The 13,707-nt window shown below is 41.0% G+C and overlaps 1 protein-coding gene across 5 annotated transcripts in view; it reads left to right on the forward strand.

The window, feature by feature from the left end:
- The window catches only part of SHTN1 (shootin 1), a 67,005-nt gene that overhangs the window by 51,172 nt on the left and 2,126 nt on the right, over positions 1-13,707 (forward strand). For 3 of the 5 annotated variants that reach the window (XM_030030863.2, XM_030030865.2, XM_030030867.2), the window contains 4 exons: positions 891-1,000; positions 1,647-1,700; positions 4,598-4,718; positions 5,640-5,823. In XM_030030863.2, coding sequence (XP_029886723.1) covers positions 891-1,000; positions 1,647-1,700; positions 4,598-4,718; positions 5,640-5,823 — 469 coding nt within the window. Of the gene's footprint in view, positions 1-890; positions 1,001-1,646; positions 1,701-4,597; positions 4,719-4,796; positions 4,991-5,639; positions 5,824-13,707 lie in introns of all 5 variants that reach the window. The other 2 variants (XR_003925799.2, XM_030030864.2) reach the window with 2 other exon arrangements.

A 13,707-nucleotide genomic window follows, 5' to 3' on the forward strand; every position in this document is an offset into this window, starting at 1 on the left:
GTATCGTTCCAGCAAGGTTCTTAAACCCATGTGAAATATAAGACACATTTGGTAGTCTTGTGACGGGCTGCATACAGTCCTCGCCATGGGGCATTATGAACTTGGCCTGTGTTGATGAAGCTGTGGAAATTTCTGCTGAGCCACAGTGAAGAGATACAGTGGAATCGGGGCCGTATTATTCAGTGCTTCGTGCTTCAGCCTGTAGCACTGAGCTTTTGCAATTCCCAAGTTCCAATTATAGGAGCTTTTCATTTTTCGGGATCTGGGCCCTGCTTCTGTCCAAACTTCTGCAGGCACTGCGGTTTGGTGTTTGTGAAGTCCACAGCTGGATCCTCAGTTTGTGTAGATTGGCATTTTATCCTTGAAGAGCTTGTGACAGTTTAGCTGATAGCAAAGATCACTAATAGCGCTGTATCCAGAAACCAGAATTCCTCTTAACAAGACATGAGGTTGCTGGTTTCTGCTACCATATAGTCGTATGCAGTGTAAGGTAAAGTGCTTCTTTGTGGTGGGGAAAATTAAGAGTAAGACAGTGGTCCTGTAAGAAAGACCCTGTGAACAGCCAACTTATGGGGAGAAAAATAAGCCTGTATATTTATGCTTATCATTTTCATTTTTAATAAAACTGAGAAAACCCATGCATTTGGGTAGTACATGAGCAATATGCATGACACATACAGGCAGGAAGACCTACTGCATGGAGTATAACTAAGTACATTGTATATGTAAATGCTGTTTCATCATTAAAACTAATTTATGATTATGGTAACTGGCTGTATGTGGCAAGCAAGCTGTTTAGGAGGCCATCTGTTTAACATGTTTTTTTTCTTTGTACTATTTCTCTGTTGTTCATATCTGGAATGTGATATGCTCTTTGATTTTTGGAACAGGTGAAGAAGTTACGGATCTGAAGAGACAAGCTGTTGAAGAAATGATGGACAGAATTAAAAAGGGAGTTCATCTGCGACCAGTCAACCAGTCAAGCAGGCCTAAAACAAAGGTTTGGAATAAACAGCAGAGCAATATTAGCGAAGTACAGTAATTTACACTGAAAATAAATCAGGCTTTCTGTAAAATTCATTCAAAAGAATACATTTGCTTCACTTACCTCATTTGCTTTGCTCAGAATTAGAGCAGTGTACATCTGAAGAACAGAAACAGAAGTGAAGCCAACAGTAAGTAAATAGAAGTCCAGTTTCTTTGACACAGAAAGGAACTTAAAGCAAACATCTTGTAAACAAACAGCTACTGAGCAACGAAAAGCACAGAGAGAATAACTGAACTGGGTAAAGGGGTGATCAAGAAGTAGACTGTATTTAGCAGTATTTCTTCCTTTATGCAGCACTTAGCACTATTACCTGAATTTGGCTTCTATGAGGTATTGCTTACCATCTTCACAAAAGCATACTCTTTCTTTATGTATAGGCTGTGATTCACTGTGTTAAGAGCTAAGGCTTTTCCCTTCATCTGTATAAGAAAACAGATCGAATGTTAGACCTGTGCCCATGAGAGGAGAGAGCAGAGGAACATAATACAACTGCATGCCTGTGCAGCAGACCCTTGTGCGATGTCCGTCTTCAAGTACAAAGTCTGTCACGGTCCATTTCACGTGTTTTTTAACATGCATGTGTTGTGTTTGTTTACAGCCAGAAACACCAAAGCCCTCTGAAAGTGCAATGAAAGAATTAAAAGGGATTCTGGTAAGAAAACTCATATTTTATATTTCAGTTTTTTTCTTCTCATTGAGTTGACGGGGCCTTCTGTGCAAAATAGCTGAGTATTTGAAACTTCTGCATTAGTGTTTTGGTTTGAAGCTGTAGAGCAGTTTCGGAGTGAATCGCCGATTCCACTTTTGACTTTGGTCTGACTGAAAGTTTGGTTCTGGTCTTGCTAACAGAATATATTTTGGAGGAAACGAGCCTGTTAACTCTGCTCTGGGTTTGTATGTTCCTGCCACTAGAGGGGATGTTATGGTCTGCATCTGCCATAGATCCTTTGGAAACTTTCCAAGTACTCACAGTGAGGATGCTTAGGGAGGGAGAAGCAGCTGAATATATCTAGTCCAAAGTAAAGCCCCTGGACTGCACATACAGTAGATGTAGGGTTCTCCTCATCAACTGTTCTGATCTCCTGCTCTCTCCTGAGGCACTGAATTTCTTGTTAGTGTAGACGTACCCTAAATAAAGCAGGAGCTCTCTAGTCTGTCTGCATTTATATGTAGACAAAATTGATTCTGAATAGCTGTCCACATACCCATTTATCACTAAATAAAAACTTCAGGCATGTATTTGGTCCTGCTCAGAGCAACGTGCTAAGTTTGCTCTTGTTCTGTCCTTTACTCATACATTGCATTGCTTATTTAACTGGTTGCTTCTTCTGCATGAGTGCTAAAATTGTATCAAACAGTCAGAAGGAGCTGTAGTTCTTGCTCCCTGACTTCTGTGACCCTGAAGCTTTTAAAGTTGAAGTGCAGCTTTGGCACACGAGCTGAAATTTTGCCTTTGTAAGGTGAAATATGGTGAAATTCTGCCCATATTGAAGCAATGAACTTCACATCCACTCCACAGAAGGTAAGGCTAATTATTCTAATCATCCATGATAGCACCTAAACAGCCCTTATAAAAATAACTTCAGTATTGTGTTGGGTGATGCAAGGCAGTACAGCAGAGGGGGTAGCCACAGCCTGTGCTGTGATTTAAAATCACGAGTGTGGCACCGATGACGTGTTAAACTTACTGTTCTCCAGTCACATGAAAGCAGGGGAAGAAGGGAGGAAATGATCTAGAGAGCCACCAGACCTTAATGCCGAGCTCTAATTAGAGGGACACATAATTAAATGTGGAGGTAAATAGAAAATGCAACACAGCGATTATGTTTTAAATTGAACTCTAATTATAGGAATAGTTTGATATGGTGTGCTGTTTGGACCAGTGAGGGTTGGGCTGAATGATCCTGCCGAAGGTCCTTTCGTTTTCTAATAGCTGTTTTATTTCTTTGACACTGTATCACTGCCATTAGGGGAGACTTGATTATGTACTCAGGGGAAGCAGAGAGAAACCTACAGTCACTGTACTTCTGTATCTAGCTTGTTGCTTTTGAGCCCTTCAGGATATTTGCAGTATAAGACAAACTGTGTAAAATCCAATTCCAGTCTATTCTTGAGACCAATCATTATGCACAGTCAGACAACAAACATGGGGGTGGGATGTGATGGAGTAAACGTTTGTTGTTACTATGCTAATTATGCATTTCATGTAGACCTCCATATAGTTGTTACAAACAAAACACATTTATGTTCTGCAAATTGCAGAGTTTGAGTGACTCGTTGCTCAAGTTGCTTTCGTACATGTACATTTGTGCAGATCCGGAGCATACTACTAATTAATAATGTACCTTCTCAGTTAAATTTCAAATAGTTGGTAAAGAAAATATTTTAATTTTGGGGCAGGGGTGAAGAATTAGAATTAGAGTTACTTTGCTGGGATCCTGAAAGTAGAACAGCTTTTGCAACTTGTGAAGCCATTTCCTTTTGTCATTTGCTATTTCTGCTCAGAAGTTATGTGCTTGTCAACAAAAGATGTTAAGAATATGTTATTTAAGCTCTGGAAAATGCTATACAAGTCTGACGTGTTTTGGAAGGCTGAATAAACAGGATTCCTGCGCATTGCTAAAGATGGCAAGACTCAGAGGGAGAATGAAATAGCATATGGGTCCCAAATTTTCAGTTGCATTGTAAACATTTTGGGGAAATTTTACAGTCAAGTGGGTGCTGATCCAGTAACTGACTCTTGTCAGTTGGGAAATGCATGCAATATGCACTATGTGCATGTTAAAATTCCTGTGGGCACATTTGGGAGGTTTCAGGCTTTGATTAAAGCCTTTGCCCCCTCCCCCCCTTTAAGAAAAAGTGCTGCTGGACTTGCAGCTTCACTGATACAAAATACTAACCTTGGCATAAGGCAGCAGTAGCATGCGTTTCTATTTTGTATGTATAAAAAACTGTTTCAACTTGAGATCTAACTCTCTGCATAAGAGAAACCATGAAGTATGTGGACATAGGGTCAGGTTTACGACAGATCGGCTGGATTATAGGATATAATGACATGCTGCAGTTGCAGCTAGTACATACTGACTTCTAGCAGCAACACAGGACCATGCTAAAATATAAAACATGCTGGAGCAGTAAAATATGGATCTTTGGCTTTTTGCTAATAGAGGTTAATTATGGGCATGATAACACTGTAGCAGTTTTTTAAGATCCTTTAAATGTTAAGATGGAGGAAGTTGGCAGTTCCCTGCAAACATCAGAATTTGTTCAGTAGTGATCCAGAGCATCTTTCTCGAGCCTGATATCAACCCTCTAATGTGTAGGTAAGTATGGTTAATCTCTAAAGTGGGAAATCCAAGTAAGGGGAGGGAAGAGTGGTGAGCCAATCCCCAGATGCTCGCTGTTGTACTAATGGAAGAGCTTTGCACACTGGTCTAGAACTGCAGTTGCTTTTCGGCAGTTTAAAAGGTTCTTGCGTTGTGCACGTGAGATGTTTGGCGAGGCATAATAGGTCCTCAGAGGGCTTTTCATGCCTATTTCTTGCTGTAGGAAACATTGAATAAATCCACTAGTTCCCGAAGCTTGAAGTCCCTTGAAACAGACAGCAGTGAAACAGAGCTGGAACGAGTTCTGCGACGCCGGAAAGTAACCACTGACCAGGACAGTGGCAGTAAGTGCCTGGACTCCTTTGTAGTCCTCTTCCTCTCCCTGCATTAAGTGACTCTTGAAGCTTTACTTTCTTTTCCAGACCATTGCCATTTCAGCCATTATGGAGAACCCTGCTTACTTCTACAGTGACTCACTTCCCCATCACACCTGTCGCTTTTCATCCCCATTTTCTCCAAGAGATGCCTCTGTCAGGATTTTCTGCGCACACAGCCGTATATACACAGGTTCCTCTGTCCTGCCTGGAGCTCAGACATTGTTATTGGAGCTAATAGTGTGAGCCTACTGTGAAAATGCTCTTGAAAGTAATGGTAACCAGAGAAATGAGGATTTAGGACTAATGTTTTGAATTAACCTCTTCTGCAGAGCAAGGGCCTGCAGTTTTTAAGCTATGCTTTACTATCATCATCGGTAAGAACCCGTTAATGTTCTGCCTGGCTAGAAACACAGTCTGTGCAAGTGTAAGTGCATGCCATAGTCGATGCAGATGCGGCTGGTTTTAATGTCACTGTATGGTTTTAGCTTGGACTTTGTAGATAGACAGTTCACTGACTACTCATTAGTATGAGAACAGGCTTTTTTGTCATTGGGCTGGCTCTTGCTCCAGTTGCACTTCAGGCTGAGAGAGCACTGGCAAGTTGTGACTTGGTAGCGCTGTGTGGGCAGCAGGACTTAACCGTCCCAGAAGGCAAGGGGACTGAGTGCATGACTGTGTCAATATAGCAAGCCCTGCTTGTGGTACAAGAAAGGGTTAATCCTGGTGGGGAGAACAGAAGCTGCAAATACGGTATTTTGATACTCTGCATGCACTGGATGCTGTTCGTTAAAATTCCAAGCAGTTAGCTTGAATTCTGCTGTGCTTATTTGTTGTTTCTAGACCAGTCAATCCGGATAACAGAAGCATTAAACTTTCTTTGGGTTTTAGGTCCCACTGGAACCTTGGCCACATCAGAATCAAAATCTCTGCCTGTGCTAGGTTTGGGAGCCAGTGCCGCACAAACAGCGTTGAACAAGAAAGACCTGGAGACGGAATTCAGTTCCAAAGTACCTGACTCAGGTCCTGTCTCTAACCAGCTTAAGGGCGTCACGGGCTTCAAGCCTACATTACAGTAAGTAGAATATGGATTTCTAGATATATTTTAGTACCAGATCTGTTTAGCTGGTGCATTTTGAAAGTGATTTAATAGCAAATTTGATTAACAGGATAAATGTACAGTCTGCAGCTGTTTAGCACTGACTCCTTAAATAATTTGCAGTCTCATGTGGAGGTAGAAATCGAACTCTCTGTAATAAAGTTCTTTTCCTATAAAATCTGTGAACATTCTTCAAAAAAAAAGTACATCTTCTCTGCCAAAAAAAAGAACTCAAAGAGTTTTTAAGAAATAGCAAGGTTGAGGGTTTTTTTGCATATCCTGAAGAGAAGAGGGATGATAATTATACAGTTAAGTCTTGATTTAAAAAAAAAGTTGTTCTAGGACAATATGGTGAAAAATAGAATCATGTAAGTCATATTGGTCTATATACAGGTGTGTGGGGCAGTTTCTGTTGGACCAAAACAAGTCCTGACTATTACTTTTAAATGTTTGTTGATAAAAATTCTGAATTACCTTGAAATCTCAAGATTAAGATTCTTCAAAAACAAAAAATACAGTTAGTGCTGCATTTGCACAGGTGGCAGAATAATCTTTCGTCACAACAGATTGAAGACCCAAGGTGCCGGTTGGGCATCAAAGAGTTAAACCTGCTTCAGAAATATTTATTTCTGACAGATCCACGGAGGATTGGTTTGTTTTACAGTACCAAGCTCCTTTTGAACTTAGGCTGTGCACTTGCTTCAGTTGCCTTGCCAGGTTGTTTGTCGGTTTGTCACTTCAAGAAAAGGAAATAGATGAGACAAATCAGATCAGCAGAATATTGTAATCATGGCTAATTAAACCACTGATTTCCTGCTCTATCAGTTAAAACATACCACCAGTACCAATTCTAGCAAGTGTCCGTTGCTTGGTTCAAAAGAGTAAGTCACAACAAATGAGCTGGAAATTCAGTTCACATCTCTTCTTATGGACTGATATTTACTTCACTCTCCGCAGGTACTTTTATCATTTATTTTTGAATGGATAAAGAGCCCGATTTCCTGTTATGCTCTACAATTTTCTTTAATTTGCACCAAGTTTTAAAAGCAGAATGCCTTTTCCAGTCATATGTATTTTCCCCTTTTATTTCATTTAAGTATCCTTAGAAGAAAGATGATCTTCATTTTAATTTAATCAGAAAGATGAAGATTTGTTAAACAGTTAATTTGACATGAATAATGCCATTGCATTTTCTTGAACTGCTACCCTGACAGAAAAGTGAGGTTCTTCTTGAAAAATACTGTGTTTGTAGTTTGTGGATTTCTACAATGTTGAACAGATAACCTTAATCGGAAAATACAGCAACTCCTACCACCTTTTGCCTACCTTCATTCCACCAAACTAAGTGGAAATTGCATTTACAAGAAAGGAAATGAAATAATTGCAGGCCCCAAGGTCTCACAGAATGCATGGTGAATTGACAGTGAAAAGGATCTTGTGTTGACAGTCACAGTTGTTATGTGTTATAAAAGCATATGTGAAGCTCAATTTATTTCTCAGCTTGCCTATACAGTGACATCCTAAAAGACACATTTCACTTTAATTTATCTGTTTAAAGCCTTAAAACAAATGTGCTGGGCCGGATTCCTTAGTGCTGCAGGGCTGCTTTGCACGAGTCACTGGTGTAAACCTGCTTAATGGGAAAGGCTGATTGTTGAGGATGGTTTTCCAGCGAGAGAGAAGGTGCTGGGGCTCTCATACTCTTCTGCTGCTGGGCTGGCAGGGAGGAGCAGAAATAACCTAGATGCTTCGTACCATGTCGAAGTGCAGTTACTTTTCTTTTTTCTCCTGGGTACTGTTTGCAGCAAAGGTTAGTAGAAGCAGCCTCCAGACTCCCAAGGCGTGCAAGCGCTGTTTTGAAACAGGGCTTGTTTGAAGCAGATATCAGAAGGAAGTTCATTTGTCTTAACATGTCTGACAACTTGGCTCTGTAATTAGGCAGTTTTCTGGGCTTCCCTGGGTACAGCTATACTAGCAGTTTAGTTTGGATCAGCAGAGCACTTCTGAAGCAAATCTCCCTATTGTCCCCATTTGCTATGCTTTGATTTGTATCCTGGAGTGGTCTTAGTGCATAAACTGGATCCCTGGATTCATTAGGTGAGTGAAACTAAACCAGAAGACGTGATCCAGCCTTTAATGACTGGCCCAGGGCCACAAGAGAGCTAGCTCAGTGAATAACCCCCCTGAAACGTGTGTTATGAGGACATCGGTCTGAAACACAGGCTGTTTCCCCTCTACGCATCTGCTCCAGTTGCACCACACTATTTCCTAAAGTAGGCTGTGTTAACTAAACAAACAGTACGCTGCTTTGACCAGGTACCCTAAATGACAAAGGCATACAAAAGATTTATTGTGGCTCTTCTTCTCCGTATTCACACCTGAGGTAAAAGGATGCAGCTGTCTCATCATTTGCAATTCCTTGAGATCTGACAAAGGTGTGACCTGCTTCAACTGCTTGCAGCAGCTAAGCAAACCTTTTATAGCACAGTAGAGGATTACATGTCTAATAATTACCAGATGTCTCTTGCAGTGCAGTGTTTATTCTTTTTTCTTCACCTAGATTTTAATGTACAGCTTCCTATAGAAAACCTTAGGAATAGTTGTGCACGAGATATTTCTCTTTGCTGCAACATCCATTTATTAAGTCTTGTAATCTGAAGGAGGAGGTAATACAGACATTTAAATGCGAACAGCCCTATTCATCATTCTTTATTCACATTGAGTAACAGTTCAGCACACCCGTTCTCATGGAGAAAGAAGGTGACGCCTTTGAAAAAGACCCAGTCTTGAAAATATACCTGTGAACAACATGTAGACAGAAGCCAGCTCATTGAGTAAACTCCTGGATCCTCCCCACCCCCGAGTCAGTGACAATCCAACCTAAATACACACAGGGTAAGGAATTTCAGTCTTTGGTTGCGGTAGGCCTCCACACCTAACGTGGTTACTCCTGTGGTTAAGCGTTACCAAAGCGCTGGACTCCAGCTGAATCAGCTGGGCCGCTCGTGTCAGTAGCCAAAGGAGGGGTTGTGGAAAAGGGTTGTAACATCGACAAATACCGGTTGATTCTGAAACTTTCCTGTAACCACACAAAGTCATGATAGCTCGGAGAACTTAATTCAGAAGAAAAATTTGGGTTTCGAACCACTAGGTGAGGTGTTATGACAGCGCAGGAGATTGTTAGAAGAAGGTTTTGAAGCCATTAAGCAGGTGATTTGGAATGTGTGGTTTTGCTGAGGTGGTGCTGAGGGGGAAGACATCAATAATGTGTGTCCTATAGGGAAATTGAGGCCTTACCTCAGTATTCAGGTAACTTCCTCTGCAAATCTCTTCCCAAATGTTTAACCCAGCATGAGTGTAATTCTGTGACAATTGCTCAGAAGAGAATAGGTGACAATTTAGTTCCCTTGGGAGCAAAGAGAGTTCCCCTGACTCCCTGCGGTGTGTAGACACAGAAGGGAAAGGTGTGTCTGGCTCTGCCCCTGGATTTTGGGTTTGGTTTTTTTTTCCAGCACTTTGTAAACATTTTTTTTCTGGGCAGCAGAGTTCTCTGCTAACACAGTGAACCACAGAGAGGGTTAGTCTTAATCTGATGATTTTATACAATTAAAGGATTTGTCCTCCTTCTCCTGGCTGTAATCTTAGTACCTCTGAATCATCTACCAGCTCTGCGGGAAGCAGCTCAGCCTCAGCTAGACAGAACTGCAAAGGTTTTCCAGTGCAGCTTGAACATGGGCAATTTAGTTTGAACAACAAATGAAGAAAACAATGGGATGTTCTGTAAGTTTGAGGTCTCCTCAGTTTTAACTGTTTTAAAAGCTACTGTCACGCGTTTTTCTTAGAGTGTACTTTTTGTGTGCTCTCTCAGTGCAGGTAGAAGCTCTCCAAGATCCTTCATTTAAATGAATTTGCCAATCTTTTTGAGCACTTTCAAAAAAGCACCTAAAAATGGGAACAATTTCCATACTAAAGATTGCAGTTCCGTTCTACTCGCTGCAATGTTGACCACCTTTCTACTCAGCTAGATTTAGCAGGGGCATTCCTGAAACGGAGAAGGTTTCTTGCACTTTCTTCACAGATGCCCGGTGTTATAGACAGTACTGGTACTATCAGAGGGGGGGACCAACAGACTAATTCACTAGTGTCACTGTTTGTATTCCCTGTAATTTCCTTTTGACAAATACTGTAGTGTGATGGAATTTTCTATTCATTGAAGACTTTCAAGACTTGGAATTGGTGTTATTTTTTACTGTTGTTCGGTATTAGCCTTTGGTCCTGTCAGTTGTATTCCCCTGCCTTGTTAAGAATTCTGAAATATTTAATAAACACATCTGCAGCTTAGCTTTTATTCTCAATAAAGGTTTTTGACTGAGGATAAAATTGACTCGCCTCCTGTGGTCTGGCATGCCCCGGACAGACCACGATGGCACTCTGCTGAGCTGAGACCCACTCTCCTGTACAGCCTGACACCGTGGGCTGGTTGGTCCAGGTCTGACACAGGACAGCCGAGCTGTTGTTACTTGGCAAACCCTCCTAGTGTGGTAGTTTGGAAAGGACATACAGATTGGAGTGTGAGCTTCATTGCACAAGTGATGTTTGTCCTCAGTTATGGGGATCTTGTAGGAAAATGGGAATGCTGGGGTCAGGGTGGGAGGTAGTTAGGCAAATAGGAAGCTATAATTGACATGGAGGCGTGGTTTTTAAATGATATAAAGAAGCAACTGGTGGTGAGCAACTGTCAAATTAGCTTAATGCTTCAAATCTCATCTTTTGGCGAGTAAGGAATAGCACCGGTTGAGTTTTATTTTGGTTTTGAAAGCAATTTGGCTTTGAAGATGGATGATGGCACTAGATTAGGGAGCTCACTGAAAGACAAAGTGTACTAATTTGATGCCATGTTAGTGTCGGCTTTTGTAGCAGAAATGAATTCATTCGTACCATCTCAGATTCCAGGCAGAGTATCTACATGGAGTCTTCCATGCCTATACTATGTACTTGCAAAACCAGTCTTTGTTGGAACAGATTTTTGACAGTATTTTCTAAATATGCTGCAAACCCCACAGATTTTCCTACAGTGTTTTCCTTGAATGGTTTCCTTTAGCCTTCTGCTTTTACATATAGTTAGAAAATTGGATGGGACTTCATCCAATAAAATTTTCCATGATATTTACATAAACTTCTGGTTTCTAATGGAAACATATTACAATGATTTCACGAATAGAGCACCAAGCAAGGTTAAATAATACCAAGATTATAATATTAACCAGAGGAAACAAAGAAAATCCAAGTCTCAGTGGACAATCCAATCCTTAGTTTGTCCTTCTGTACTCCTACTGTAAATTATTTACAAAGGGCATGGCAGTACTGGTTCACAGATGGCCCGTCAGGCGTAACCCTTTATTTTTACACCTTCTGTAGCTTCTGTAACTATATAAATAGAATATATCGCTTTTGATACTCTTATATCACAAGCAGCCCTCAGTACTGCATGGGACTTTACACATCCCTTACAATTAATCTAAAATGCATTTATCATCTAAATCTGGATTTCACAGTACGAATTTTATGTGTTTAGTCATAAAAATATACACAGACTTATGAACAATTACGTATGAATGAGTACAACAGAACTAGCTTTTCAATTTCTGGCTTAAATATATAGTTGGACAAATAACAAGAATACTGATAACAACATTAACAATCTTAATGAGGGAAGAGCTTTGCATAGAGCTAAATGCAAATACTTTGGCTGGACAAATTTGTAATTGTTCAAAACTGTGGCTAACTGTATCTGTACTAATTGCTTTTCCCAGCTTTATTTGTAGCAGTAAAACCTGTTTTTTGAAAGGGAGCACCAAAATTATGTTCATTCTTGCACTGAAACTTTATTATGTCTGCATTCTGCTCTTGACAAACTATTGAAAATGAGCCATGAATACCTGATAAACAGGGTTAATAATTTTTAACAATGCCTCAGCTGTAACAGCAGCACAGTCAGGCTGGTGCTGCAACAGTGTAAAGGATTTGAAGAAGGGAATGCTAGTACAACGAAGTCTGAATAGTAATTCTTATTTTTATGCTCGAAACGCTGATTTAATCACTGGTTTTCTCCATTAAACTACTTCATATCGACATCTTTCATTTTTCTGTCCTTTGAAGGTAGTAAATATGATTGCCATTTTATCCATTTTTGTTATAAATGAAACAGACTTCAGAGCGTTTGGCTGTGCATCAGTTGTTGGAATGCTGCCATACACTAATGCAGACTCCCCACTGTGAGCCCAGTGAAGAATTATACTTTGATTCACCAGATTGTATTAAATAGTCCAGCTGTTGGGATTTGAAAGATAGTTACCTCCAAAGTGAAATAAAAATGAACTTGGCATTTATGGCTGTGACCATTTTTATAGTGTTGGGCAATCAGCTTTTCAGAGGTAGCACTTTTTAAAATAACCCTCTTCTGGTTACACTGCTTTAAAAAGTTTAATTTGCTGTAACATTCAAAATACCGCACCTTGTATTTTCTGGAATGATTGGCAACTTTTGCATAAAATAAGCATTATTTTCCTTATGAAATCACTGGCTTCTGATGATAATCAAATGAGTCTGAAACTGTATCTATTAGCACCAATTTCTGCATTAATTAACTTACACCAAAGTTCTAATGTTAGAGACAATTCCTGTAATTAAAGCTTGAACATGGAATTTCATTTGCTATATCCAGTGCTTCAGTAGCAAGCTGAGTAAATTCTTCCTGAAATGGAAAGTGCAACAATTGTTGTTTCTATGATTATTTATTTGTTTTTAACCTGTACATTTACTCTCTCCCCGTCAGGTGGGAGCCAGTACATTCTCCACCCTGTGCTCTAATTGTTGAGTGGGGTGACCTCTTTTTTCTTTGTCATTTTCTCCAGGACAAAGACTGTCACAATAAAGGGCAGTTCATAGCAGATGGATCCAGTAGCTGAATTTGTTTTGCTGGCCTCCAGTTGATTCTACTTTTTCCTTTCAAGGGTGTTATCTTAGCAGTATGGAAGGCTGTTCCTTATGAGTAAGCATGAAAAATTTAAAAAAAAAAAAAAATTAAAAAAATAAAAGGCTCTGGACTAGCAAATGCAGTTGCCTTCAGCAGCTCTACATTCAGCCTTCCCAGGAGAGCGGAGCCACACACCCACGGGTGCGCGTGGGACCTCGCTGCACTAGGGTTTTTTGCGCTTGCCCAGTTTGGTGGTCGTAGCTGTGTTGGCGTGGACATCTATACGGTGTTCATGCTGCTGCGTAAGGCCCTGCCTAAAGATGGGCCCAGCAGGGACGCGTGAGTGCCCTCTCTAAGCGCGCCTGGTGCCGGGCGCCGGGCGCACGGGGCCGGCGGGGTCTGGGCAGCACGGTGGAGGAGGTGTGAGCCCACGCTCGCAAGCTGCCCGTCTGCCCGTGCAGCAGCGTTACACGGCAGATGAGGTACCCCCATCTGCGACTTGTTCAGGTCGTGCTTTCCCGGTGTTTGCCTCGTTCTCTGCTGGTGCGTTCTAGCTAATCTAAGGATTTGCCTGCACGTTTTCAACAGTAGTACAAAGCTTTTGAATATAGACGAGTACTTTTACTGTTTATAGCACGATGCCAGCCTCTACAAATAACCCTGGTGTCTCTGACCTTTCCTTCCTCTTTCCCCACTCGGAGGGCTTTTTATCTGCAAGAATCCCTGCACTGCAAGCAATCAAGACGTAACCCCATTTCTGCAGTACAGAATGTAGGTCTAACGCCCTCTGTATTTCAGAAAATCCAGTAGGTGAATTTTCAGAAATCATTTGCACTTGCTCCCAGTGAGACCATGAGCAGCCCGTTGGTGCCGAGCCACAGCGG

Source organism: Aquila chrysaetos, chromosome 11 (assembly GCF_900496995.4).
Source record: "Aquila chrysaetos chrysaetos chromosome 11, bAquChr1.4, whole genome shotgun sequence".
NCBI classification, from domain to species: domain Eukaryota; kingdom Metazoa; phylum Chordata; class Aves; order Accipitriformes; family Accipitridae; genus Aquila; species Aquila chrysaetos.